The following is a 27322-nucleotide window of genomic DNA, read 5'->3' as shown; positions in this document are numbered from 1 at the left end:
GGTTCAATCCCATAGCTGGTATGCTGTCTGCATGGGGTGTGTATCTTCTTGCTGCGTTTGTGTGGGTTTTATCTACAGTCCAAAAACATTCTGGTAGGTTAATTGGCATCTGTTAAAAATTGGCTCTAAGTGCGTTTGTGTCTGCACATCTGCCCTGCGATGGACTGGTATACTTTACCACTGCCTATATAATAAAATAGGGCAACAAGGGGTGGACAACTGTGTTTGATGATAGTATTTTTATACTGTATTTTTGGTACTGTATATATGTTGTAATGAAAGTAACTGGGAGATTTTCTAATTTAGCTGTAAAACATCATATCAGTACGATAAGTGATTTTGTATTTGAATTGTATTTGTATCAGCTGTTTTGCTGTAGCATCGTATTAGGATTTTTCTGTTTATCTGGATTACAAGTAGGAGTGTTATGTAATGTCCAGCTGCTAAAGATATTTGTAAAGTATTATCTCCAATTCCGTCAGTAATAACCATTTTTAATATTATTTGCTAGCTTTAAGTAAATCTTGTGTTTCTCTATGTGTAATAACTTCAGGTTGGTATTTCGTAAGAGATTTTAATGATCTTTTTATGTCTGAGTCATTCAGTTTTGAAGTACTGTTTCTAATTCATATACTTTGGGAAGAAACATTAACATTTCAGTTTATTAGTAATATTTTTGCAGGTGGTTATAGGTTTGTGAATTTAATAATCTCATGAATATGTAACTAAAGGCTTAGCATTTTAGCCTTGCTATAACACAGTGTGAGTTTACATATTGTAGTGTGTGGGAGTTTCGTCTTTTATCAGTGCTAGATATGAAAAACCTAATTTAAATGTCTACCTTTTTTCTTTGGTAATGGGCTCCAAATGTCTGAACGTAAACTGAAGTTAGGATAAACAGAAACTAGATTCAGTTTTCACATGCTATGCTTTCACATGCTTTCACATTTCACATTATTATGTTTTTTAAAATGTTAATGAATCCTTCATACAGAAAAAAACGGAAGTAACCTTTATACAGTACATGCCTTTTGAGGTTAAACAAAGAAAATGAAAATCATTGCTCACCATTCTAATATAAAAATATAAAACTATGTCAGATATTCTATACTCATATGCTAATACTGTATATGAGTATATACTGTATATACTCTGTAAAAATATGTACTGTATTTTGTGGCTCTGTACGTATTCTGTGATTTTGAATGAAATTCTTCTGAACAAACTAGCCATTCAAAGTAGTTTGGATAAGTTAGCATTTCACTGAAACCCTGAGTTTCAGTACTATCTTATGTGGATAAGCAGCAACCATAAAAAATGACTAAGTGACATTATTGTTTAAAGGGTGAACTAAATGCCAGATATTTTCATTTCTGAGTATAACTGAGGATTCAACTAATGAAAATAAATGCAGTTTCTATCCTGTAGTAGAAAGGTGGGGGATTTCTAAATTATAAACTCATGACTCATTTAAATTTAACTTAAGCACTGTAATATGATAGGCATGTGATAATGATACCATTAAAACAATACATGTATTAAAATGTGTGGTAAAAGATCAATAATACAGTATTTTTAAAAATTGTAAATGAGTGACAAAAGACATTTGTATGTGGTTGGTATTTTATTGGACTTTAAAAAATAATTTGGAGAGTTGATACACATAGTGGGTGTGATGAAGACGCTGACAACCTGACTGAGTGGGTAAAAGGCCTGCTTACATAACAACAAAAACTGATTTTGCAAACACTGGTTTATCAAAACTGAACTACGATCTTTGCATACAAAGTAGTTTATTTTGGAGGAAATTAATTTTGCTAATACATTTCAATACTAATTGAATCTTATTTAATCTTATTTAATCCTTAAAGACATGTTAAAGTTTTAGACAGGTGGCATTAAATCTTTTCCTATTGTACTTTTGTTTTAACCTGTTTTCTAGTGCAACATTTTGAAATGTGCCTTTGATTATAATCTACTAGACAAGATTGGAACATTAATTGATTTAAATTGAAAACAAGACAATGTTCTATAAAACCTGCATTTATATTGAACATTCTGTATACATTCAAAGATTTAGTTACAATTGATTTACAAAAGCTGTACATTACAAAATAAAAGCAAACAGATTGTAGGTTGTGTTTGTTGTCAAGGTGTGGAGGGAGATGATAGAAAGGAAAGGATTTTCCTGAACAGGGATTCTTTTTCATTTAGTCATGATGCTGTCATGTAAGAGAGATTTTATTTTTCTCCTTGAAGTGGGAGCGGTTGTGAGGATTTCCCAGGAGGTAGTATAAAACGCCTTGCTAACATGAATCTGAGCCATAATATCCGTCAAGCATTCATACTGACAGCATTGGACACATGTACAGTATCTGGGCATTATCTAGGAGTCATGGTGAGTTTACAATGAAAACGTTCTACTTTCAGGCTCCAGTGATCTAAAGGTTAAATCTGCATTGTATAAAGTAACCTTAATGTGTTTAAAATGTATTGAAGACTAAAATACTTATTTTGCTTAACATTTTCATATACATTACTATTTGTACTATAATGCAGCAGGTACAGAAAGATAAAAAGACATTTGTTTTTTTTTCTTTCCAGTTCACAAATGTAGTTTTTGATTTTCAGAACAGTAAAGCCAATAAAATCTCAGGACTATGCACATGCCATGGCAAGTAATCAAGTGTTTTTTTGTCGTGTTATAATTACTGTCATTACATTGTAGGGGCAATTTCTGTTAATTTTTAATTGAAATGTGTATTGCACACATGAAAGGAAGTAGAAGAAATTCTGAGAGATGAAAGATTTGATTGACAATAAATAATATTTAAAGGTATCAACTTCATGACTGGCAAAACTAAAGATATATTTTACATCCTTCATTTGCATGAGGAACAAACTCATAATTCTCTATATAACTTATTCTATACACTCTTATAAAAAGAGTGCTAATACTGCATATACTGTATATACCTTGAAGTATTTATAATATTCTATATACAGTATAAATTAACAGATGAAAGAAGGACAGTTACATTTCTTTGGTGTAGATTCTCAAACTATTTTGCTCTAGAGCAGAACCTGCTCCTAATTTGATGAAAATAAATACAGTATTTCTACATTAAGAAATCAAACTAGAGACTACATTGGTGTAGACAACAAAAAAAGTAAGCACAATTTTACGTTTTTTGGTGGTCATGATTTCGAGAGCGAGAAATTAAAAACTTAGAATTAGAATGATTATTGCACAAGAAGCAAAACTGTTGGGTGACTAATCAGCAGCAGACTAATCAGCAGGAGTAGTGAATAATGTGTTCCTGAAAAGGACAGATTCAGCTGAAGTACAGACAATTTCAGGATTGTAAAAGTGGTGGCCAGAAAAGTTTTGGATGAGAATACAAAATAGTTTTAAGTTAAGGCACATTGTTTTATCCGTTGGAATTTTTTTGCCAGCCTCTCGGCAAAGACAATGCAGTTAGACCCTGTATTATCTGTACATTTCAAAGTCTCATACACTTCACCCACCCACTCCAGCACACAGCATTAATCTACAGGTTGCTGCACTCTGTGGGTGGTTATCATTCAGGAAAGCTGCTTACTAATAATATTCTGAGGGGAGCATTGCTACAAAATCCCCTCTATGTTTACTGACATTAGGGGAATGTGTTTTTGAGTCAAAAACTGCAACACAAAGGATATACAGAAGAACATGTGATGCTTTTCACGATTTTACTGTGCAGTATGGATAGGTGCAGACATTCAGTTTTTGAAGGATGCCCTGCTGTAAGTAAAGAATTATGAACCGTTGTGATAAACATAACAATACAATGATATAACCTTTATTTAATTAATTCTGAGGTTTATATGTCCAATAAATATATGCTACTATATAAGAATACCAACCATAAATATTCAACCATTGTAGATGTTTAAGATATCTAAAGTATTCTTATATAATGGTGTATCTATTCTACTACTGATATATTCTGTACGTTTATAACAGTGGCCAAACCGGGGCTGCTCAGAAGCAAAGCAATAACTGACAAGAAAAAATGGTCAATCACAGGATAGTTCTAAAATATATATATTTTTTAAATAAATTAATCATATTGCACAGGTGGTGCTGTGGTTAGTGTTGCTGCCTCCTAGTACTGGGGCCCTTCATTTCTAGAGGTGCTATCTGTGTGGAGTTTGTATGTTTTGTCTGTGTTCACATGTGTTTCCTTTGGGTGTTCCAGTTTCCTCCTACTGTCCAAACAATTATGGGTAGATTAATTGGCTTCTGAGCAAACTGGCCATAAGTGTGAGTATGTGCCTGTCTGCCCTGCAATTTGACTGGCATCCTGTCCAGGGTGTACCCTGCCTTGTGCCCATTGCTTACCAGGACAGGATCCAGCCCTCCATAATTGAAATGCAGTTAGAAAATGGATGGATCGTTAACAGGTAATGTGTCAGATTCAGTTCGAAAGAGAGTCCCAGTTTTCAAGAAATAAGAATACATCCATAGCTGACATACTTGCACATCACAAAATCAGCAACATACTGTATTTCTTAGGGCAACAATCACATTATACTTCAAAATAACATTTTACTCCTTCTCATCTGACTGCACTCAATCACATCATCTTGCAGATGATAAAGTAGTTTAAATTTGTGGCTTATCAATGAAACCACTGAGCAATGTACTGCTTATAAGAAAAAACGTTAAGTGACCTAACAACATCTCAATGGATTTACTGGATGTTTTCCCTTTTTCCTGTGTAGCAATTCCTGTATAATGGCTACAATACTGCAACAAAGTTCAATGAAATGATCCATTTGTTCTCAAAAACAAACCTAACGAGCTGTAAATAAAAATGGTGACCCCCAAGTCTGCAGTATATGCAGTATGCAGACTACATACTGTACATTATGTTTGGCATACTAGATTAGAAATTAATCTGTTGTACAGCAAGGAAATGTCATGCAGACCATGGAAGCAATAAATATTACGCTTGAACAGGGCATTTACAGTAAGCCTTTCAAATTACTGGCACTAAGTCTTAATACTGATTAAACCTTTCCAAATTTGACAGTTGTGGGTCCGTCTCACTGTGTAGGTGAGCTCGTATGTGCTTTACTTTGCTCCATGACAACCTATGATTAAGAGGGAATCCTAGAAGACAACGTGGGCGGGCTTTCTTAATACTGATACTGTCAAAGATTTTGAGAGGAAGTGCATTTCTTATGAAAGGGGTTTCCCTTTTAAGTGGGCTCACTTTTATTTAAATAAGCCATGACGTTAAGTAAAACCATTTTTTTCTCCTGAGCTGCCTGCCAATACTAGAATCTGGCAGTCACAATTTTGCAAGATATTGAATAATGGAGACTTCTGTTTATAAAATGGTGAGTTGTCATACTTAGTTTGATGTTTAAATATTTGCATATTGTTAAAAAATATTGGTCAGGCAGTTGCATTATTTGAAAAATATTTGAATAAATTAAGCAAGAGATATTTTCTGTATTAGCTGACGTTTCAATATTTAGTAGAAACTGTTTGGTTTAAATCGTGGAGCTTAATAAATAAAATGGTGAAATTGCTTTTTGTTTTAAAAATGTGAAACGCTTTTAGATGGCCACAGACCTTTATATGTTGTTCAATATGCAAAATCATCAATACCAAAACACAACAACAATAATCAATTATTATTTTATATTTTATTTTTAATATTTTAACATGATATAATTTAAACATTTTAATATGATATAATTTAAATATTTTAATATTACAATATTAATATTTAATATGTAATAACTAATAACTTGCATTGTCAGGGCAGTAATGCTTTTGATTAAAAGGCTAAGGGCCTCATTCACAAGAGGATACCATCCCTAAAAACGTGTTTGCTAACCCTCAGTAAGGTACTGTAGCAATCACGAAGCACAGCAACTCGCCTTGCTAAGTCCAAAATCGTTATCTGATGGTAAAGTGGGTCTAAGTGAACTTTAGGAGTTTGGGGTTGAGAATTTGTTGTGTCAAAATTGTTGTGCAGAATTTGGTTCTGCAAACAATAAATGTGGCTTGTCAAGAAAATATCAATTGATCAATTCAGGTTGCTTGAGTCTTGTATTACCACTTTTAAGTGTTAAGGCAGGTTTTAACAATGTTGCAACGACTAAATGAATTGGTTGCATTATGTACAATTCTAATGAGCGCAGATACACAGGAGAAAGACAGGAATATTTAGTGCAGCAATCGCAATTAAAGCTGCAGCAGTTGCTATGTCTGTTTTTGTCCTCCCACCTTCTCTTTCTATGTCTTGAGCTAAGCTCTACTGCTTAGGGCAATTTAAACAAGGGCAAAGATATAAATATATAAAATGTACAAATATCAAAGCACATTTATTATGGGAAACCATGAAAACCGTTAAATGTGTTCCTCTATACAAATAAAACCCAAAAAACAATTCTAGTTGGGATTAAAGCACATTAAAATTCTTACATTTACTAAAACATAAGTAGAAGTATCTGTTTAAAAGCTCTACACACACAGAAATTGACACGTCAAGTTTCTTTATTTAATAATTGTACATTTGTCATGTTTTCTTGATATGTTGCTAATTAAATATGTTGCATTGATTTTACACATTGGACTTATGTTCAATTTCTGGTCATTCTGTGACCACAAAAGCAAACATTACTGCGTGTTCCTTATCAATAAACCCATTCATATCACCCACATATGGTACAGTATATATAACAGAGCATTTTGTATTTGCATTATCATGATGCTGCTATTAAAACTGGTTTAATTTTCACTAACCTGATTAAGGTTTAATGTTACAAATATTGCTCAAACTTTATCACAGAAGAAAAGGGTGTAAGGGGAATTCACCTGAATATCCGAAACCGTGGTGTTTTAAAAAGAACACCATAATTCTGACTCCCAGTATGGGACCATTTATATTAATGGTGGGTGTTTCTGACAAAGAAACATATCCTGTAGTCTGCCGTTAACTCAGGTAAGCCGTGAAATAAAGTGGGTGATTTGACCTATAAGTATCTCCCACCAAACCGAAGACCTCTTTCATTTAGCGTATGATTTGTTTATTACAATGGCTTGCTCATCATTTTCTACGCCCTCCATATCTGGCATTTCATGAAACCCGTGTAGCCGTAGACAGTGGTATACATTTTGAGTGGATTTTCTCTGCTGCTTACTGTATATTTCTGCTGATAGCTGACATTCACTTCAGTGAAATCACAGGATACACCTTGTCATGAAAGCTGTATCAAGATGTAGGAGAATGAAAATAATGTAGCAAATAATAGAAATGAATGTGGTTTTAGGCTCTAGTAAAAGTCATATCAAAAGTGTTTCCTCATCATCTCTCTAACCTCTTTGACGCAGACGTACAAAGAAAGAATCTTACTATGGTTAGTTTTTTTTTTCTGAGGACCTAATTTTCATCTCAACACACATTTCACATGTGTTACTTTCCAGCCAAAGTGACGGTAATGTCTGTTTTACAGCTGGAAACTGCGCAGAGTGTGAGACCTCAGCAGCTGATGACAAAAGAGGATACTCAAATGGAATATTACGAAGATTTTCAAAGGTAATATATAATTTCAGTTTCTCTCTTTTCTCTTGTTGTTATGAATATTACAGCACTTTTGTTTGTTTCAAAGGTAATTGTACTGTACTGTAGCTTATTGTAAGTAAAGTAATTGTAGTTTGTATTTCAGGAAAGTGTAATGAATTAGAAACCTTATGGATTCTAAAATTATAAAAAAGTAAGTAAACACAGCACATAAAGCAGAAAACTACAGAACTGCCTTCAACATCACTAATACCTGTGAGTCTGTGTTACTAAAAGCTGATATAGTAAAGAAAAATGAGGTGCACCATGTACATAAAATATATTGGATAAAATTCATGACTATTTATATTAGGTATATCAATACCATATCTGCCACATCTATGAAAAATCCAGCAATCACAATTTTGTAGATCATGCTGAAATTGTACTAGTGGAGACTGTGATGTGCTCTCTAGAAATCATACTGTAGTTGTACTAGTGGAGACTGTGATGTGCTCTCTACACATCATACTGCAGTTGTACAAATGGAGAATGTGATCTGCTCTCTACAGATCATTCTGCAATAGTACTATTGGAGACTGTGATCTGTGCTCTGCAGATCATTATGCAATTGTGTTAGTGGAGACTGTGATGACCAGTTCAAAACATTACTTTTATATTTTATTAACTATTTATTTACTGACTTCTGTGTATGCTTTGGATTGTTGCTCTGCCAGTAATATGTGACCAAGCTTCAGGTTCTTGACATACTGTAATATACCAGGTTTTTGGTAAATATCTTGAAAAGATTTGAAAAGCAGCTCTCAGTTAACAAATAACAAAAGACCTGACAATGTATCTCAATGGTCTTCAAATGTTTTCCCTACATCTGAGTTAGCTTCCCATGCTTTTTTACATCCTGCTCATGATATGAAAGTTACCATGTCAGTAGCCTTGGGTAGTCTGACACATCAAGAAATATATCTATGGATTTTTTGTAGCTGTCAGTTGTGGAGGTTGTGTGAGATTTTGGGAAAAGTCAGAGAATTCTTCAAAGAAATGTGCTGCAGTTTCTGATACTAAATGCCATGAAGGTTCAAGAAGCATCTATAAATTTTCAAATGACCACAAATTACTGTACATTTACAGTATTGTCAACATATTTACATGTATCAACAAATTTCAATGTTGCACATTATATGGTACATCTGAAACATACTGTATGTCAGGGAACCGATAGGTAGAATAGGAGGATCCTTATGCATTACCGTGAATCCTGGAGAATGTGGAGTAGCACAGGGACAATCCATAACACGTAATCCAGCGGCTTGGTCGATTGGAGAAGCAATGAGTCCGGTAACCAGGGAAATCCGAGAAAACACAATCCAAAGATCGTGGTTGAAAAGGGCAGGAGCAAAGATTAGAAACAGGGAGATCAGTCAAAAAGGTTGAAACGCACATAAGAGAATACTACGGGAGGCTTCTCAATAGTGAGCATGGGTTGGTGTGTGAGGGAACTTTAAATACTGAAGGGAAAGGGATGTGGTTGGATAATTGGTCCAGGAGTAAGAATTTGTGGAATCTGGTGCATGTGGGAATGTGATGGGTTCCATTTAGGAATGAGATTGTGAAACAGTGGGCTTGGGAATGTAACGGCATTTGTGAGGGAGAGTGCGGGGCGTGACACTGTAGCAGTAAATACACAACCCAGGTGAGTACATGGAAACTAATGTTGCACGAATAGTCATTCTGTACCAATATAGTGACAAAACTCACAGTGTGTAAGCATCTAGGCCACAAAACAGTTTCCAAGGAACTGTTGTATTCCACATGAGGACAAATCATTCAACCGTGGAAAGCCAGAATACACAACACAATTGGTATTTCTGTATTCCTGTATCAGCAGAAGACAATTTTCAGGCATCCAAAGTCCAAAAGAAAACAACCCACATAAACAGAGCTCTAATTTACAATTAAGGCTCAAGTGTAATTCAAAGCAATGAAAACTGGCAGAGTTTCAAAGAGGAATCTTATTGACATAAGAGAACATTGCATAAGGGAAGCAGTAGCGGACACAAGAAAGTTACTTAAAAAGACTTTTATTTTGGGAAACTTCTAAATTCTCAAATCACAGTCAGTTGTAATTCTTTTGACTTTCAAAACAGAAGTTTTTTTTCCCTAATTACTTGCATATTGCAATGAAACATGGTGGTATTGCTATTGATATGTGGAGTAGTGATTGGATTGCTTGATGTTCAGATGTTTGTCTGCAAAGGAAAAATGAATTTAGCTGAACAGATGTCACCACAAAACAGAAGTTTTTTTAATGGAAAATGGAGGCTCAGCAACATACTGCCTATACAACACAGAGTGGGACTGATGACCAAGGCATCACCTGTCTTTCATGCTGTAGCTGGTTGTATGAATTAATTCCTTGAATACATATTGGGATAAACTCAAAAGTTACAGCTTGGATGCATTTCGGAGAAAGATACAGTCATTGAATAGGCTCACAATTCTGGAATCCTCTTTTACATAGAACAGTATTATCACTAATACTGTGACTTTCAAGAAGTATTTATGCTGCTCACTACTTTGGAAGGGGATTAGAAAGAATTTGAGATAAAATAGTCCTGGAACACATGGCCATCTCTTAAGTGGCAAATCATGTAATGTGTGGCTTCAGGTTCTTACCGGTGTAAGAACAATGTCCAGTCAGTATGCACACTGAACGATCTTGCAACAAAAAATTAAACAAAAATGAGACCCTATTTTTAGGTGTCCTAGGATCTACTGTATTTCCTCATAGCCCTGATGTAGGCTTAGCAATGCAGTGAGAAAGCATTTTAATTAGAGTTGTTTGCTGCTTTTGCAGTTTATACATTACAAAATACAATTATTAAATGTTAACCTCAAAGTTGTAAGCAACCCTTGAAGCTGTATGTCCAATTAACACATGCAGTATTCTTAAAGTTTAGAAGCACCACGTACAGAAGCTAAAGAGAGGAAATTGCTCTACAGTCTTTTTCACTCTTATCCTCAGACTCACTAATGTCTATTCTTTTATTTAAATATATTTGATTCTTTGAGCAATTACTTCTATTATTTTTGCAAATGTATTGCAATTTTGCTTAAAACAACATATCTAGTGTAGCTGAAAACAATAGTGATGGGTGTTCTGCCAATTTTAACTCTCGTCTTCAGAAATGTGCAAAATGCAAATAATGAAGAATCTGTCTCAAAGTGATGAAAACCAGTTTTCCTATTTAAACCAGAAACGTTACACAACTGAGAGAAATGTTTAATTTCAAAATATCTGCCTGATAAATTATGTTAAAGTGCATACATTCTTTATAATTATAATAATTAGAAGTACTGAATTGTTTGTTTAGGGAAACAAATACACTTAATATGCAAATATTTTTAACTGATTTGAAAAACAAACACACAAGGCGTACAGCTTTCCTCATAAAAGTCTCACTTTGTATCAATCAGTTGTATTATAAGAGAGTAGACAATTATGTACTCAGAGACGCAGAGGTACAGTATAAGTGAATCTAAGTCTTTAGGTAAGGAAAAATTAACAATACTTTTCACTGCTCCAGCCACTGTACTTGGCGTTCCCAAATAGTACTAAAGTATATGTATACATCTTAAACATATTCTTGGAGAGGTTTTGAGAAATTCAAGCCAGGTTCATGAGTCACACACTGCTTGCTGAAGCAATGCATCACGGAGCTTACATAACTAGGTGTGTCCGTTGTGTAAGTTTGTATTTGCCAGGTATATGAATAAACGTGTGTCCAAACCCATTGGTTTATGTTTTAGATTTCAAACATTAGTTAAATTATTCAAATAAAAAAGTGTCTTTAAAGTGGACAGATCACAATAAACATCTGATTAACAACCAGATTATTCTCATGAATATGAAAATAATAAAATAATTCTGTTTTAAGGTCAGTTAACTGTAAATGCAAAGAAGTAAAACATTGTCTTCTCTACAAACAAGAAAACAGAATGCATGAATAGGATTTAGCAGATTATTTCAGAAAACTTCAGATATTGTGATAGAACTTTGGTATGCTACATTTTTAAATAAACTCAGAATTAAATTGGCTCTCTTCTTTGATATTGTTTGTCTGAAGATCTGACTTACAAAAGAAAACCTAGTAAGAAGTAAAACAGATACCTAGCACTATAAATAATACAATAAAAAAATTATTGGAGTACAGAGCTCATATTAAACCCACTCCCATTGTTTGCTTGAAAGTAGGATCAGAGAATCAATTATTAATTTATGATTAATCAAAATATATTTTGTAGTAATTCAATCAAGTGCCTTTTTCATTGAAGCGACAGCTGTTACATAAGCCAAGGATGATATCAAGGTAAAATATAACCCTATTTAATATAATATTTATATTTGTGTATTTTATTGTTGTAGATGTGATAGTGTGGAACTCAACAGTGACATAAGGTTACTCGTTGCTGAAAATAAAGGGTATCACAATAGAATGGAAACTACTTTGGGGAACATCCCTTTCAGAGCAGATGAACTTCACCCTGAACTGAAGGTAGGCATGAAGTGGTGCAAGTTTTTTTCAGTTCAGAAGTCATGCTCTTGTAAGTTTGAAAAAGAGGTGCACTTCCTTGATTCCTGCAGTACTGGAATTTACAGCTTGGAAATGAGAAAATCACATCTGTTCAATAAAAACTACAAAGTCATTGCTTCTTTTTAATCAGCTAATAATAACAACACATTCATAATTTCAGTGTTGATTGTAAAGTTTTTTTTTTTTTCAGGAAGAAATTAAATGAGAAGTTTTTTAGGACTTAATATTGTTTATAATAAGCCTCCAGGAGATAATGCTGTTTATACGTAGATAAAGTGTAAATGGCTATTTTCTCTCACAGCAGCTCCATTCATTTTGTGCAATTTAATTTTTATCTTCTTTTTGTCCATTTTGTTCCTTTTAATGATACTCCTTTCAATGGTAATAGTCATTTTTAATCCTGATGCTAACAGCTAAAAACTAACTAAACTTTATTTTGGCATCCTCTATCATGATTGTGATTAGAATTAATAAGGGAGACTGTACAGGTCACTGCTACTTTCAGTTATGAAAATACATTCTTACAGCTTTTTACTATAAAAACTGTATGTGTTTTATATACATTACACATGTTTTGTGACATATATTTTAATGTCATTCTTATCTCTAGGCAAGTATCCTATTTACACAATACCACTGGATTTCCATGTTCCTGTATACTGTACATAGTTTGATTAATCATCCACTGGTGTACAGAATGTGTAAACTTTCTATTCAGATTTTTGTTCCGTTTCAGCTAACTTCCTTATTGAGTTTTCCAGTAATAAAAGCCAGCAGTGGTTTCCAGTGTGCGTCTCACACAGCAGTAATAATTTGAAGCTGTGCAGTTGTGACATTTTGGGCTGCCCCTTGTTATGAAAAGGAGCAATATAAGAATAAGCAAGACCAATGAGCATGATCCTCCAGAGTGGACTGTCAAACAGTGCTGTGAAGTGTTCTTTATTTTCCCCAAGGATCCTGCAGCTCTTTTAAAGGATTGTGAAGAGACAAGAACCTCCTGCAGAATGACAGAAACATCGCTATGTGACGCAGCTAAGGTAAGATTTTGTTAATATTTTTAAATCATTTAAAACAATGAGCATCCCAAAATCAGTCATTCAAACATAGGCACTAGGTATCAAACATGTGGAGCACCACTTCTAATCAGAGGGACTTGGGTAGAGTTTGGTTGATTTTGTTCACAGCGAACCTTGTGTAGGCCTAAAGATGTAACCATACATTCTTGAAAAATACACAACATACAGTATATTGAAGGGTGAGTTGTTCTGTAAATTATTGTCCCCTTTCTAGAAAATCTGTACAGTTGTGGAGGGTGTTTGACATCTGATACATCAATCTTAGGAACCAGAATTTAAGCAACAGCTCACATGTAATCATTAATGCTGTTGTTGCTGTATACAGACAATCAGAACATACACGCTGTGCATCAAAAGTCGGTCAAAGACAAAAGTAAGTTAAGCTAGGAAAAATAAAAGATCTCTAAGTCTAATATGGGAATTTCTAAATTGATAAAGTGATTAGCTACAGTTACATGTTGATGTCTCTTTGTGACTATGAAGTAAGATCTGATTGGATGAAATTGTAATAGTCGAAACTATGCACTTTTCTAGTACCTTGAAGATTGGATTGGGCTCCACCTAGCGGCTAATTTAGTACATTAACCTCATCTTGTGTTGGTGTGTATTCAAACAGTATGTGGCTCATACTGTCATTGTCAGGGAAAAGGCCTACATGAAAACGTACAATACACACATAAAATTAGCTGGATCTACATGTTTCAGTGCACACCACTTAAAAAACAGCAGTCCATTTGTGGCAACATTGTTTAGTAATAGGTTTAAATCAAATGAAGATGATTTTCCCCAAAATGGCTTAAACCACCAAATTGGTGGTAACATTTGTTAACAAAAAATGGATAATTGGAACCTTTGTAAATTGTTTTGAATAAAAACAAAGCCAAGTAGCATGGATTGAATGCTGCTTTTCTAATTTCTTAGGGATTGTTCTTGTTTCAGGTCACGAAATTAAAGGAACGTCTGATAGGAAATTCACCAGAAGAGTTAAAGCAACAACTGAGGATTCTGCAGAAACAAAGACAAGAGGTTAATTAATACTATTCATATTTCCTTTACATAAGCAGTGTTTTGTGGATATTCTTTTATGGGATGGGAAACAGCTTTGTTTTATTCATGTAAAGGAAGTTACAATGATAACTTCTTGAGATTCCTAGGATAGCAAAATGCAGACACTAACATTTTATTACATAGCGCCACCCATGTAATTTCAGTAGGCTGTTAATTCAGGCTGAGCCTGGTCAATACTGGGATGGAAGACCTCAAAGGCAACGGGTCTTAATCCTTCTCCCAGGGCACTGCTTTGTCTTTTTGTGCTCCAGCAGCTACATTCTTAATTGCAATAATTTAATTCAAAAAGTTCTTTCAGCTCTTAAAACATTTTCTGGAGTTTGTACTTAATATCAACCCTGTGCCAGTTCATGAGCTTCAGAACTCCCCTCACATTGTGGGAGGCACCGTCCTTTGGATGAGATGTTTAACCAGATTTCTGACCATTTTTATTGCTAAAGGTCCCATGGCACTGTCTGTAAGAGTAGGGATGGTCACCCTAGTGACCTGACTGAATTCCTCTCTGGATTTGTATAATGTGGCCTACTTTAAATTCCTGCTTTCTGCACCCTTCAGGTGGTTGCTGCACTTAATGGTGAAATGGTCCTATATTTTAATCACTTGGGATTCCTTGAGGATTTATTTGTTGCTATAAAACTAGAAAGAATTGTTCATGGATGACATAGAAATACTACTCTCAGACATCTGAACTTTTGTGCCTTTTCCATTTCTTAGCTCCTCGATGTGAACAAGAAATGGGATGAGCAATACAAACTCATGAAACAACACTACAGCCTGAAGGTAACACAGTTCTGATTTCACACACATTTTAAATAATATCAATCATATTTAATGTTAATCTAATTAAATCTTGAGAAAGAAAATATGAAAGTACAGTAGGATTTTGTTTTAGTTTTTGAATATTCCTACTTTGGAAGTTTTGTACACATTTTTAAAATAAAAATAAATTACACCATGAAAAACAATCTATAATAATCAAATTCTGTTGTAAATATTGAATATGCAGATAATGGAAATGAAAGAGAGATTGACTGTTTGTGATAAATTTATCACTGAAGTCAACGCAGAACAGGATAAAAAGCAGAAAGACTTTGATAAGAAGCTGATCCTGGCCAAAGAAAAAATTGAAAAAGAACAGGTATGTTTTATTTTCTTACTAAGCTGAAGTAACTAAACAGGGCATGGAAAATTTTAAAACGTATTTCACATTTAATATACATTGAATATGGTCAGAGTATATATATATAAATATTTAATATTTGTAAGTTACATATTTCAAGTACAATATTCAATTACTTTATGTTTACATTAAAAAGGTACAGATCTAGCGGTTTAGTGATTTTCAAAAAATGGGTTGTGAACATGAAAAAGTAATCTTTTTAGTAATTTAATTGTTAATGTTAATCAAATGTCTTGTGCTTTTCAAGATATATAAAGTATTATCCCTGCTTTGATGGAAGGGAAAATGGGCATTGTGATTAAGATCTAAAGTCATGAGTCACTAGTACAGTACAGTAAATGATGTTTTACTTTCTGAAAGTTGAACTAAAATTTTTCTTTTTCGGTAATTGCAGGAAAAAAACACTAAACTCAGTGCTGAACTATGCGAAATTAAACAGCAAAGCCTAAATTTAAAGGAACAGAATGCCACTCTGACTAAACGAAAGGATCACCAGGAATGTGAGATTCAGAGACTTAACAAGGTATGGGAGCTGAGTTTACAGAACTGAATATGGACAGTATTACTCACACAACTGCTGATCGAATATTAAGTTCCTCAATTTCATAAAGAATTCTCTGTGTGCATTTACCAGCATATGGTGTATTGAGAACGTATGTGGTTGAATAATGTAAAACATCAAAAAACAAACAAAACATCTTCGTGGCAACTGGTTGTCAAGCTTGTTTTTGACAAATTGTTCTTCCTGTCATTAGTTCAGTTAATTTACTTGAATTCTAAAAATGCATCACATGAGGCTCATGAACAGACAAGGCTTCCCATACTTAAGATCTACTGTGTATTTAATTAATTTAGTTTTGAAAACGTATAGCTAAGAAAAAGTGCTATATGAGACATGGAAAGTGTTTAGTCTGTTATCACAAGAATGCTCGTAATGGGGTCTTACAACTGTTAAACTTGTAGTAAACATTCTTTTAATACATTTTATTGCTCCTTTAACATATCCCCTGTAATTTTAAAGCAAACAAAAGCCAATGGAGTGCAAATAAAGGTATGTTTAGGAAGAACACAACATTTCCTTATTATCGCTATTCTTATGGTTTTCATTGAGACATGTTTTGCAAACCTTTTTTTCTTACAAGTAGATTAGCTGTCTTGTACAAATCTAGTCAGTTTTGCATGTGCTTTGAATTTGGCGGCCTGTAAGCACTGGTCATCTCTTTATTTAAACTGTGTTAACTTGCTAAATGCATTTGTATATTAACCAGTGCCTACAGTATTTCTATCATATCAATTAATCAAATCCCATGAGCTTCAAACCATTGCCTGAGCTCAAATACCGTACATCGTAATCTTTCAGGATGATGATAATACTGTATGTTTCAGGCTTAGTCATTTGTTATTTATGTTAATTATGCTGACCTTTTCCCATAATACCCTGAAGGAATTAAAGAAAACTGATCTTTGAGTTCTGTGTGAAATGTATTTAGCTCTAGTTAAGTTATCTGGGAAAAAGTAATCTGTTCAGTTGTTAGTTTTTTTAAAAACCTATAAAATCTCAAAATGTGGGGTTTTATACTCTAAAAAACAAACAGCTATGCATTGTATAACCGAGTAGATACTTATTTAATTATGCCCATATTCGTTGACCCTGAAGTATAACCTGGGAGATTTTTGGGAAACACATGAGGACTTTAGCAGGATGACGTTGTTAAAAAGATTTGCTATTGCCTAACTAGCTGTGAGTCAGATATAGCAGTAAATGTTTTAACATTATACTCACATTTTAGGGTCATTGTAATCTTACCTGATACTTTTATATTTATGGTAGAGTGGCATAGATCCGTCCGGGGGGGGGGGGGGGGGGGGATGTTGTATGTATTATTTTATCCTGGCATGACAGAGGGCAATTCAACATATTTAGTCTTTTTTTGGAGGGTTCTCTCACTCCCACTAATACTCTTGAGTTACATGTAGTTGTGAAAGAGATGAAGGGGAAGGCCCAGTGAATGAGTGAATTTTGTCTGAATGTAGTGGGAGATCCCAGCAAAAGAGCGACTAGGCTGGAGCACCTGACAAAATACTGTTACTGGAGGCCTGTCACAAAGAGAGTGGAGGGAATAAAAAATAAAGCTGCTCTTGAAACATCAGGTGTACATCTGTTTGCACTCCCATCACCAGCCTACTCGCCATAATACTGATTTTTTATTGTTTTTCTAAGGTTTTGCCTGATTCACTGATTACATAATTAAACAGATGTGATCTTTGAGGTACAAGTGTTCCCAATTTTCAGCCTATTTTTGGTTCAGAGATTACTTCTGAGCCTGCATGGCAGATTTGTGTTATTTTGATGTAGTGACTCACAGCAACAGGACAGGGCGTTAGACTATAACTAAATTTAATCAGTGGGGTCTCCCAAATCCTAAACATAAGCTTCACCCATAAGAGCATCACCTTTGTGAATTAAAGGTCACAGTGTACTTTGCAAAGTAAATACAGCCTGTTAGTGTTTGATAAGAGGATAATACACCTTTTAGAAAAGCTTATTTATTATTTGTCCATTAGGCATCATTTTATTGTTTTTCCACCCGACCTTTACATAGTTTGAAAGACGACTTCATTAATCTGCAGCTGGTTTTTAGTCTTCCACTTTCATTACTCCACTAATAAGAGCTTTAGTCCCTTATGTATTTATGCCAGACTGCTATGGTTGACTTGCCCGGGAAAGGTTGTTTTTTGGGCAAGGGAGAGGGCTGTAAAATAAAACAAGAGATAAAACATCCCTAAACATTTTTATTTGTCTGAAGTACAGCACAAATATAAACACCCCCTAAGAAATTTATAACAAATCAGTTAAACCACAAATGTTTCCTGAAGAAGTGCACGGTTCTTGTAGTTGGTTAAAATAGCATTAAAAAACAGCGCAGATAACCTCTAGTATAGAAGCACACACATCAACTTCAAGATGCGAAATTTTCCAGACAGCTGATTACACACTACCTTTCTATAATGTTAAATATTTTCTTTTAGCGTTTCAAAACACTTTTCAAAGAAGTGTGTAGGTTTATCTGCTGAACAGTAGAGGAAGTGGTTTGACAGAGGTATACATTTCTAGACGTAAACAGGAAGTGCTTTTAAATTCTTGAACTATTTGTTTTTGTGAAAAGCATTTTGGTCTTATCTAATACTTTTTATAGCTATAGTTGAAATGAGTGCAGCTGTGGCTGTTACAAACGTTAGGTGTCATGCATTTGAATGGAGCCAAGATGGTCTCAGTTTAAGATACTGTATACTGTAGTTACATCCAAAAGAAAGAAAGGTTTGACCGTGTCAGTTTTTAAGGCGTTGGAGGAGACTGACTCTGATCTTATCCCTGTAACTTTATCACTATTTTAAAAATCTTGGCCTGGGTGGTTTTTGGCTCACATACTGACATATGGAGTCTGGAGAAGATAGAGATTAATGCTAGGCCATTTGCAGGATTAAACTGTGTGAAAGTTGATCTTAAATACTTAATTACATTAATTGTTACAAGCCTTCTTGGTGTTCATATGAATCTCTTTCACTACAATTGTTTATAACTTTGTCGTCTTCTTTAGAACTGTGAGAACAAAAAATAATGTTTTCACAAAACTAAAGAAAGCAATAAGTTAGCCATAACTGGAAATACAAAGTCAAACAATGTGTATAAAGCCGAAGCAAATGAATTACTGAAAGAAAACTAAAAAAAGCAATTGTTTTCTTTGTGGTTCTCTTATCTCCTGCTCTCAGTATTTAAAATTCAGATTTAAAATACTTTGGATAGGTTCTCCAAAAGAGTGTCCACACAAACTCTTTATGGTAATTCAAGTGCAATACTACCAAGAATGGTAAACAGATATTTGGTTTCATATCTCTTGACCCAAAACAGACACTCATATTCACACATTCCAATTTCAAAGTTTCTTCCAGGAACTGTCATGAGTTAATCACTGCAGAATTACAAGAGGAAGATACTATTTACTATGCATGCCAGATATGTACCTCCTGTATTAATCAGAGAGTAACCTGAAGAAGCAGATGGAAAGCCTTAAGTAGACTAGGAAAAAAACTGGTATTTTTTTGTCATTGTTTCATTTTGATGAAAATAGTGAAGAATGCAGTCGATGTCTAGTCTTTGGCTAGGATTGTTTGATTTTATGTGTTGGTTTTAACAGTTAGCCAGTGCAGTGTATTACCGTGTCAATGTGGCAATAGCCTTTGAAATAACCCTATATCTAATGCAGGATTGGGTATTTTGGGCCATGGAGTGCTGTTGTCTGCAGGTTTTCTGAGTCTCCTTAAAGCACCGGCACCTGAAGAGCTGGGAGAAGTTTTTAAATAGTTCTCATTAAGCCAATAATACGTGGATTTAGAATGTTAAGAGAGGAGTTAGAATGAAAACCTCTAAAACACAACCAGCCCTCCAGGACTGGGATTACCCATTGCTGGTCTTTAGTGCATGCCTTCAGAAGGGAACTGTGTGGAATTGTGGAATTGTGTGGAACTATATTGTGGTTTTATGTTGAGGATTAGTATCCACAAAAATAATTCAGCTAAAATGAGACCCCTAAACAGACTTTTAGATTTAGATCTTAGATTTAAGGCCTCTATTACAGATTTATTTATTTGGTGAATGTTTGCAGGAATAATTGAATACAGAACAAAATGTAAGAATGCCAGCATTATTATTGTGGTTATATGCTTGTTTTAGCAAGATTGTAATGATATTATGAACCCTGTGAGAATGTTGTTGAATGTGTGCATATTGTGTTGTATTTTCCTTTACAAAATTCACAAATCCTAAAAAAAAAAGATTTTCCATGTTTAAACATTTCTCTAAGCTTTCATTTTGCACTATAATTCCTAAATTGTGTATGTGCAAATAGTAGACAATACCTTCCAGCCATTTACATTTTTTGAATAAATTCCAATAATGGGATTCACTGAAGCAAGTAACAGGAACACTAATAACATATATATCAATGCAGATCCTCTCAGAAGGTCTTGGAAATCCAGCAAGAAACATCTTTGGAGAGGAAACTGCAACACAAATTGAAGTCCTAAGGCATCAGGTAAACATGAAAAACTGAAAGGTACATTAACAAAAACTAAAAAGATATATTAATGGTAATGAGAAATTTTGATAAAATTAACCCACCACAAAACATATTTTTGGAATAAATAGTACACAAAGAATTCATCTTTGCTGAATGGGGAATAACAATAACATATTCTTATTGAATTTTAAGTAGCTTTTGGGGTGTGAAGGGTACATAAAGGACAAGCTTATAAATGTTGCATGTGCAGTATAGTGGAGTTTGAGACAGATTGGTGGTTAGATTTTAAATACACCAAATATTTTCTTTAAACAAAATCTGGTTGTTTAGACAAGTAAAGAGGTGAAATGCAGTGTGTTGCAGAGAAGTATAATTTAATTTATCATTCTGTATGCAATATCGGCTGATTCTGTTGAAAGTCCTTTTTTTCTAACGAATGCATAAATGAGCCATTGCTATAAAAACAAGAGATCAACAATGTACCCCTCTTTATGTTTAAAAAGGCTCAGATTTATGAGAATGACTTCAAGGAGGAAAGACGTGACAGAGAAAGGCTAAAAGAGAGAAATGAAGAACTGGAGAAGAGGTGTAAGAAACTGCAGTCTGAACTACAGATACTTAAATCACAGGTGCCTTTTTTACTTTTACTTCAGTCCTTAAAAAATGTCTTTAGTGGTTATTTTTTAGTTCCTAATCCTGAATTTCTTGCACTATATACAAACTTTGTCTTTTTTCTTTGACATTCAGTTTTATGTGAGGTCACCACCTGGAATGAAATCATTGAACAGCTATGCTGTATATCGTCCAAATAGTGTGATATGAAGTCATTATGCCAAAGACCCTAATATCCCTTAACTTTATTTTTATTGTACTTTCTCACGTCCCTGGTTCTTCATTTTGCTTCTATCTGTGTGTTTCAGCTTAAGATTCGACTCCTTTTTCAGAAAGGATGTTTTGTTTACATCATGCAAACAATCTTTACATGTACACATTTGGATAAAACCACAAAGGATTTTTATTTATCTCTGAAGTGTTTTGTCACCTTTTTTGAAACCAGGTTTTCAAGTGAATTGTTTTTCTTCATTTTTAGTACAGCCAAACTTAAAATAGTCAATGGAGGTTGATATGATGTGTTCTTAGTCAATACATTGTTTCACAAGGCTGAAGATGGCCTTTATGATAAAATCCAGTGTTTTCATTCTATAGAATCTTTTTGAGCCATTGAAGTTTAACTATGAATACAATAAAATTAATTACATAACTTATTAATACATTTATTAGTACATTAATCTATTAAGTAAATAAAACTAAATTCATATAATTTTCCATAGTGGGGGATATTTCAGTTTACTTTCAGGCATACAAGTGTCTGTATAACAAATATATAACATACATACAGTATATACAGTATGTGGTATAAAAGAACCACATTGTATGTGATAGATTGCCAACATTAGAATCGGCACTGACTGATAAGAGAAAATCACAACAAAAAACTAAACAGAAAGATCTAAAGCTCCCCATGTTTTGAAACATGGGAAAATGGGGAAGAATAATAGATACATGTTAGAGTCAAATTTGGACTTTAAAGTATCTCATAAACTACGTGCCTGGCTAGGCGAGGCAGTGCTGTTTTTCCCTCCTGAAGTTGTATGGTGTTTTCATATGGTTTTGCTATGTCTGAAAACAACAAATATGACAGGCTCTTTTGGATTTGTGTGAGGAACTGGGTATTGTTAGGTCTACTTTCGCAGTCTTTAAGTGAAAGAAGCTGTCCACTGAATTTTGTTGAATACTTGTCATGCTGAGCAGAATAAGAACAAATTCCATTTATCAAAATAAAATTTATATTCAGTTGGATACATTTTAATTTTTATGATGTATGTGTTTGTGAAAAGCATTCATATACTTACAGTATGCAGATATAAGTCAATTTTGTGTTTTTCTACTGAAAGTCAAAGTTAGCATTCTACAATACAGCTGAAAGCCAGTTGTAAACATTTGTCTTTAATCTTTAATTAGTGGAGTACAGAAAGTGTCTGCAATAGCTTGATTTTCTTTTCTATCCAAACTTTCTCTGTTTAGATTTCCCTGCCAGAACATGGCCTGTTTTTTTTTTTCCTTAACCACATCTGAATCATATTTACTGAATATCTTCTGACTGCATTTGAAGGGAAAAGATGTTTGGTCTTTGGTCATTATGTGATACAGCCACCATGACTGAAAGTGAACAAAAACTGTTTGTCTCTAAATTCATATATGACATGGATCTTAGAACCTGGCAGTCTGATTTCAAATTCAAGATGTAGTGTGAAGTAAAAATACAATGCTGTTTCCGTAGTCACATCTTGTGTGGGATTTTATCACAGGTCAAGATCAGCAATACCGTGAATAGTATGTTCAGCTGTTGCATGAGTCTTTTTGTTCATCAGAGTTTCAGAATTATCATAAGAAAGTGTTTTTAACAAAATGTTACTGTGAATAGATACTGAAGTTCAGGATTCTCAGGAAAAAAAGCTTGCATATTGCTCATGGATAAGATAAATATATAATTATTTGTAAAGCATGTTAAAACAGAACAAAAGTAATAAACAATCATTTTTTGACAGAGGATGCTCTGCCAAACAGAGAAGAAGTCAACAGGGAAAAACACAGCCCAACAGGTATTGCAACAAATGTTGTTTTTTAAGAGAACTTTAGGAGGAGATTAAATTCCTCATCCGGCCTACAGTACGTCTGCTTCTCTATGGATACCACAGCTTCCTGGAGTCCCCATGATGTCTGTTCTTCTCTTCCAGCTTTTTCTGATGTTGTCACCTCTCCCACAAAACATCAGAACATGTCTCTTAGTCTCTTGCTCCCCCCTTTCTTCCTCTTCCCCCCCATTCTGCTCCCAAGACAAAAATTACACTGTTATTCCTATGAGCCTCTTATTTTTATTTCAACCCTTTGCTTTCATTAATCAGTCCATTCCCTGACAAGGTATCAGTGTATGGTTTGTACTGCTGGTTTGTACACTACTTCTGTACCAGGCTACCAAGCCAGCCTCAGTGTTGATATTCCATCTGGGTTGGTGAACCATCTTCTACCACCCCTGCAATCATAACGTCAAACCCTATCAATCCCTGGGTCAATGCCCTGTATATATCCTAAATTGTACACCACAAGCTCTATCACTGAATAATTCTGCATCAGTGTTATTATGGTGTTTCCTTAATCTCTTTTTTAGGGTATTGTCAGCTTCTTCCTCTCAGGCTGACTGTAGTTCCCTCCCAGGCAAATTACACCAAATAAACTTTTAGTACATTTCAGACTTTCAATACCTCTTGTCTCTATGTCACATTAAGTAGCATTTGGCTGAACCGCTGAAATGTTATTTTAATCTCCTTTAGCATTACTGTATAGACATGTTTACAATTCCATTTTTTCATAGTGGTATCATATATTTAAAGCATTATTTAGAAAAGATAAATGAAGAGCATCAAGAATGCTTTCTGATCTCAAGGTATTATCTGTATATTATCATACAGTTTAAAGGAACTTAATTATTTTAGTCTACAATGAAGAAGTTTGATAGGAGATGTGATATAAGTAAATAAATCCCTAAAGGGTATATACTAGGGTCAATGCAAAGACTTCTATTTCATACTCAGTAGTGAAACAAGGATATAGGGTCACAATTGATAACTATAAGATATTCCATTTAGAACAGAAAAGGAATACTTCTTTACACAAAGAGGTATTAGGCTCTGGACCAGGCTTACCAAACATGTGGTTGAGGCCCAAAATCTGGTCTCATTAAGGACAAGGCTGCATGAAATTTAGATTCATTTTGCTGCAGAGCTACAAAATTAGAAAGATGGGTCAAATGGTCTCCTTTTATGTACAACCTTTCATATGTTCTTACTATTTCCCTTACAATGAATGATTTTAAAACCAGCAAAGCAAGCTGTGTTATCATTAGTGATCACCTAGAGGATAAGATGTAGTTTATATTTAGGAAACAGTTCATTAGGAACAAAATAAACACTTTCTTTCAGGCTTTTAACCAGCACTTCCATTAACATTTGAAAAAACACGGTTTTAATCTTTTAAAAATGAGGCTGAGACTTCACTATTCATGACAAGATTGAAAGTTTCTCATACTTTTAATCAACAAGAAGATGTATATATACTGTATGGCTTTTCAGTTTTTTACTCATCAATTTCCTCTCTCAAAAACATTCATCCTAAATCTGGTTTGAAATACTATAATAATATCTGATAATGTTAGTAGAAATGCTTTATAAGGAAATCTGCAAAACTATCTCTCATCTTCTCACCAGATTTAAGTACATGCAATAAGTACAACACAAAGGTCTACAGTAACTTGTGTCATTTCAGTGGTTTATGAATCTATTAAGAAGAGATTGTTCAGTTTTAGTACAAAGCTTAAATATGCAATTACGTAGTTACAGTATGATACCAAATTTGCAGTATATCAAATTACTGCGGATTCTGAATTTTTTATCCTTAAATAGGGTAATTTGCCTGATGTCAGCTGTTTTTGTAAATGACGTTAATATTAAAATCTTAGGAAAATGCAAATGGAGTAAGTGTGCTTCTTTAAACATAAATGACTTCTGTTTTTTTCTCTTCAAAGGTGAAACAGTTTCCATTATCAACAGCCAAACAATGGTATCCTCCACCCTACTGCTGTTCCCATTGGGCTGCTTTTCCCCCACATGGAACTGTCTGTGCATTGCCTCACTGCTCAAATCCCAGCAACCTATGTCATCTCCAAGATAGGCATGGGGACCGTCAGCAACACCCAGTGAGTAGAGCTGTTTTAAAAACGCCTTCTAATTGTTTCAGTATGGTTTCAGACATGATAAATCAAAAAGCAAAGCTGCAGTAAATGGATCTTATAGCAGCTAATTATAACTGTTTTTCTCTCGCTCTGTAATCTTTGTTACATATCTACATAACTTTGATGTGAATCTGTGTGTTTTGCACAGAGAGAAATTACAATTAATTATTCTTAAAATAGCATTTAAAAGCATGGTGTGTATTCACTTTATTACTGTGCATTTGTTGCAATGTTTTAAGGTGCAGTGTTAATCAAGGATGGTGTTGGAATGTAATTTCTTCTCCATCAGAACATTATTTGCTCCTGTGGAAATGTTATGTTCTGTCAGAATCCTTCTGGAGGAGAAGGTACTTTGCTTTGTGTTTGAAAATAGCTTTTATCTCTGCACAAGATCAAGTGTGTAAACTGCAGTAACCATTAATTGGTTCTCAGGCTTTTTTTCAGCAAAACAGCTGAATAAATCTTATATGTTGCTTCAGTACAATACCCCATGCCATGTAGAAAAGAGCTCAATACAGTCCACAATCAGCAGGATTCAACATATCAACGAAAGCATCACAACAGATGTTGAAAGGAAGACAAAACAATCAATCAGAAAGTAATCAGAGTGAGCTTACAAGATAATGAACAACATTTCCTTTAAAACGTTTTGAGTAATTCACTCCGATATTGCCATTTTAGCAGTATTGGTGGTGAATTTTGTTTTAATGCAAATCAGATGCTTGTTTTCACACACTTGCCAACCTGCTTCGCAGCTGACATTTCTCATTTCTCAGGCATTTCCCTAGTATTTTTATTTTCTGGGCTTCTGTTTAGTATGATAGTTCTTTAATTGATTATTTAAAACATTTAATGTACTGTGCATTCATATGGGTGCCATTGTTGATTTCTCCTTTAAGATTCTATAAAAGGAGAAAAAAACGTAACATTTTCACATTTGTGGCCAAATACATGTAACCCTTTTGTCTGAAGTTCTTTTTCTCTTCATTGAGTATTACAGTACATACTGTATTGTGAACTCAGTGTGACATTGTGTTTTCATGTTGCTGTAATATATGAACTGTCTTGTCTGTTGCAGCCAAACTATCAGTGGTATGTTTCCGCTTCTGACCAGCTTCCTCCAGATGTTCCCCAGCCACGCAACCCACCCAACAAGGAGGCCAATGGTAAGACAAAAACCCACTACCTTCTTCATTTACATTCTTGTTGCAAGATGTACCACAAGTTTTGTTTGGCTGAAAAGCTTTGTAGAACCATTTATAATTCAAATCTAAACTGTGTTTAATTTATGTTTATTTCTGGCATAATTTGGAGTCATCCAGAATTGATTATGCTTAGTTGTTTAAGACTGAGTTCATGGTTACTGTATAATGCAATTCAATTAAAACACAAACATGACAGGATTTCGTGATTTAAGTCGTTTTCATCTGCACTGAAGTTTTGGTAAAGATATTGAAGTGTGCATGCATGTTGATCATTGGATCATACCTTGTATGTTTTTTACCTGTCAATCCAAAACGTTTAGAACTGCTTATATGAATGTGCTTAATGCTGCTGTTGCATCACTCAAACCAGCTCTTAAGAACATTAGAAATACTTTCTTGTGTCACACACAAAAACAGCCATATGTAGATTCATGTTTATTGATTTTGCCATAATAAAGCAAATGTTACGTTTATGTTTTGACAGGTACAGAAAGGAAGTGAAAAATAGCAACAAGCATCTATTTAATAATTTTAGGGGGCTGAATGTAATATTTTTGTTGTTGAATTTAAATGAATTACACACAACTATATTTTTATAGTAATAAAATATTTTGTATATTATTTTGTCTTTTATTTTGTCTGCAATTTCTGTATTCTAAAATACTGTAATGCACAAGCTAAATGCTTGAAC

At 34.2% G+C, this 27322-nt stretch overlaps 1 protein-coding gene across 3 annotated transcripts; it reads left to right on the top strand.

Moving 5' to 3' along the window:
- The first annotated feature begins 2023 nt into the window (after positions 1 to 2023).
- On the top strand, positions 2024 to 27252 carry LOC148677925 (TNFAIP3-interacting protein 3-like). 3 transcript variants are annotated; one of them, XM_088628180.1, is made up of 14 exons: positions 2024 to 2398; positions 7516 to 7598; positions 12007 to 12136; positions 13129 to 13212; positions 14191 to 14277; positions 15034 to 15099; positions 15326 to 15457; positions 15894 to 16022; positions 20509 to 20592; positions 21081 to 21206; positions 23187 to 23240; positions 25220 to 25390; positions 26505 to 26592; positions 27116 to 27252. In XM_088628180.1, exons 1-14 carry the CDS (start codon positions 2312 to 2314, stop codon positions 27130 to 27132), a joined length of 1338 nt encoding a protein of 445 aa, XP_088484306.1. In that variant the 5' UTR covers positions 2024 to 2311; the 3' UTR covers positions 27133 to 27252. The 3 variants fall into 3 exon arrangements, with proteins under 3 accessions (XP_088484306.1, XP_088484324.1, XP_088484315.1); XM_088628189.1 differs by lacking the exon at positions 2024 to 2398 and adding an exon at positions 5275 to 5388; XM_088628198.1 differs by lacking the exon at positions 12007 to 12136 and having other exon boundaries at positions 2034 to 2398.
- Positions 27253 to 27322: the final 70 nt, after the last annotated feature.

This window comes from Lepisosteus platostomus, chromosome 1, assembly GCF_059453375.1.
Source record: "Lepisosteus platostomus isolate fLepPlt1 chromosome 1, fLepPlt1.hap1, whole genome shotgun sequence".
NCBI lineage: Eukaryota > Metazoa > Chordata > Actinopteri > Semionotiformes > Lepisosteidae > Lepisosteus > Lepisosteus platostomus.
The sequence above is the reverse complement of the archived record's forward strand: the minus strand, read 5'-3'. Positions and strand labels throughout refer to the sequence as shown.

Coding starts and splice junctions, on each gene's coding strand:
- LOC148677925 (XM_088628180.1), top strand. CDS start 2,312: ATGAATCTGAGCCATAATATCCGTCAAGCATTCATACTGACAGCATTG. Junction 12,137..13,128: donor AACTTCACCCTGAACTGAAG/GTAGGCATGAAG, acceptor ATTTTCCCCAAG/GATCCTGCAGCTCTTTTAAA. Junction 20,593..21,080: donor TTGAAGTCCTAAGGCATCAG/GTAAACATGAAA, acceptor ATGTTTAAAAAG/GCTCAGATTTATGAGAATGA.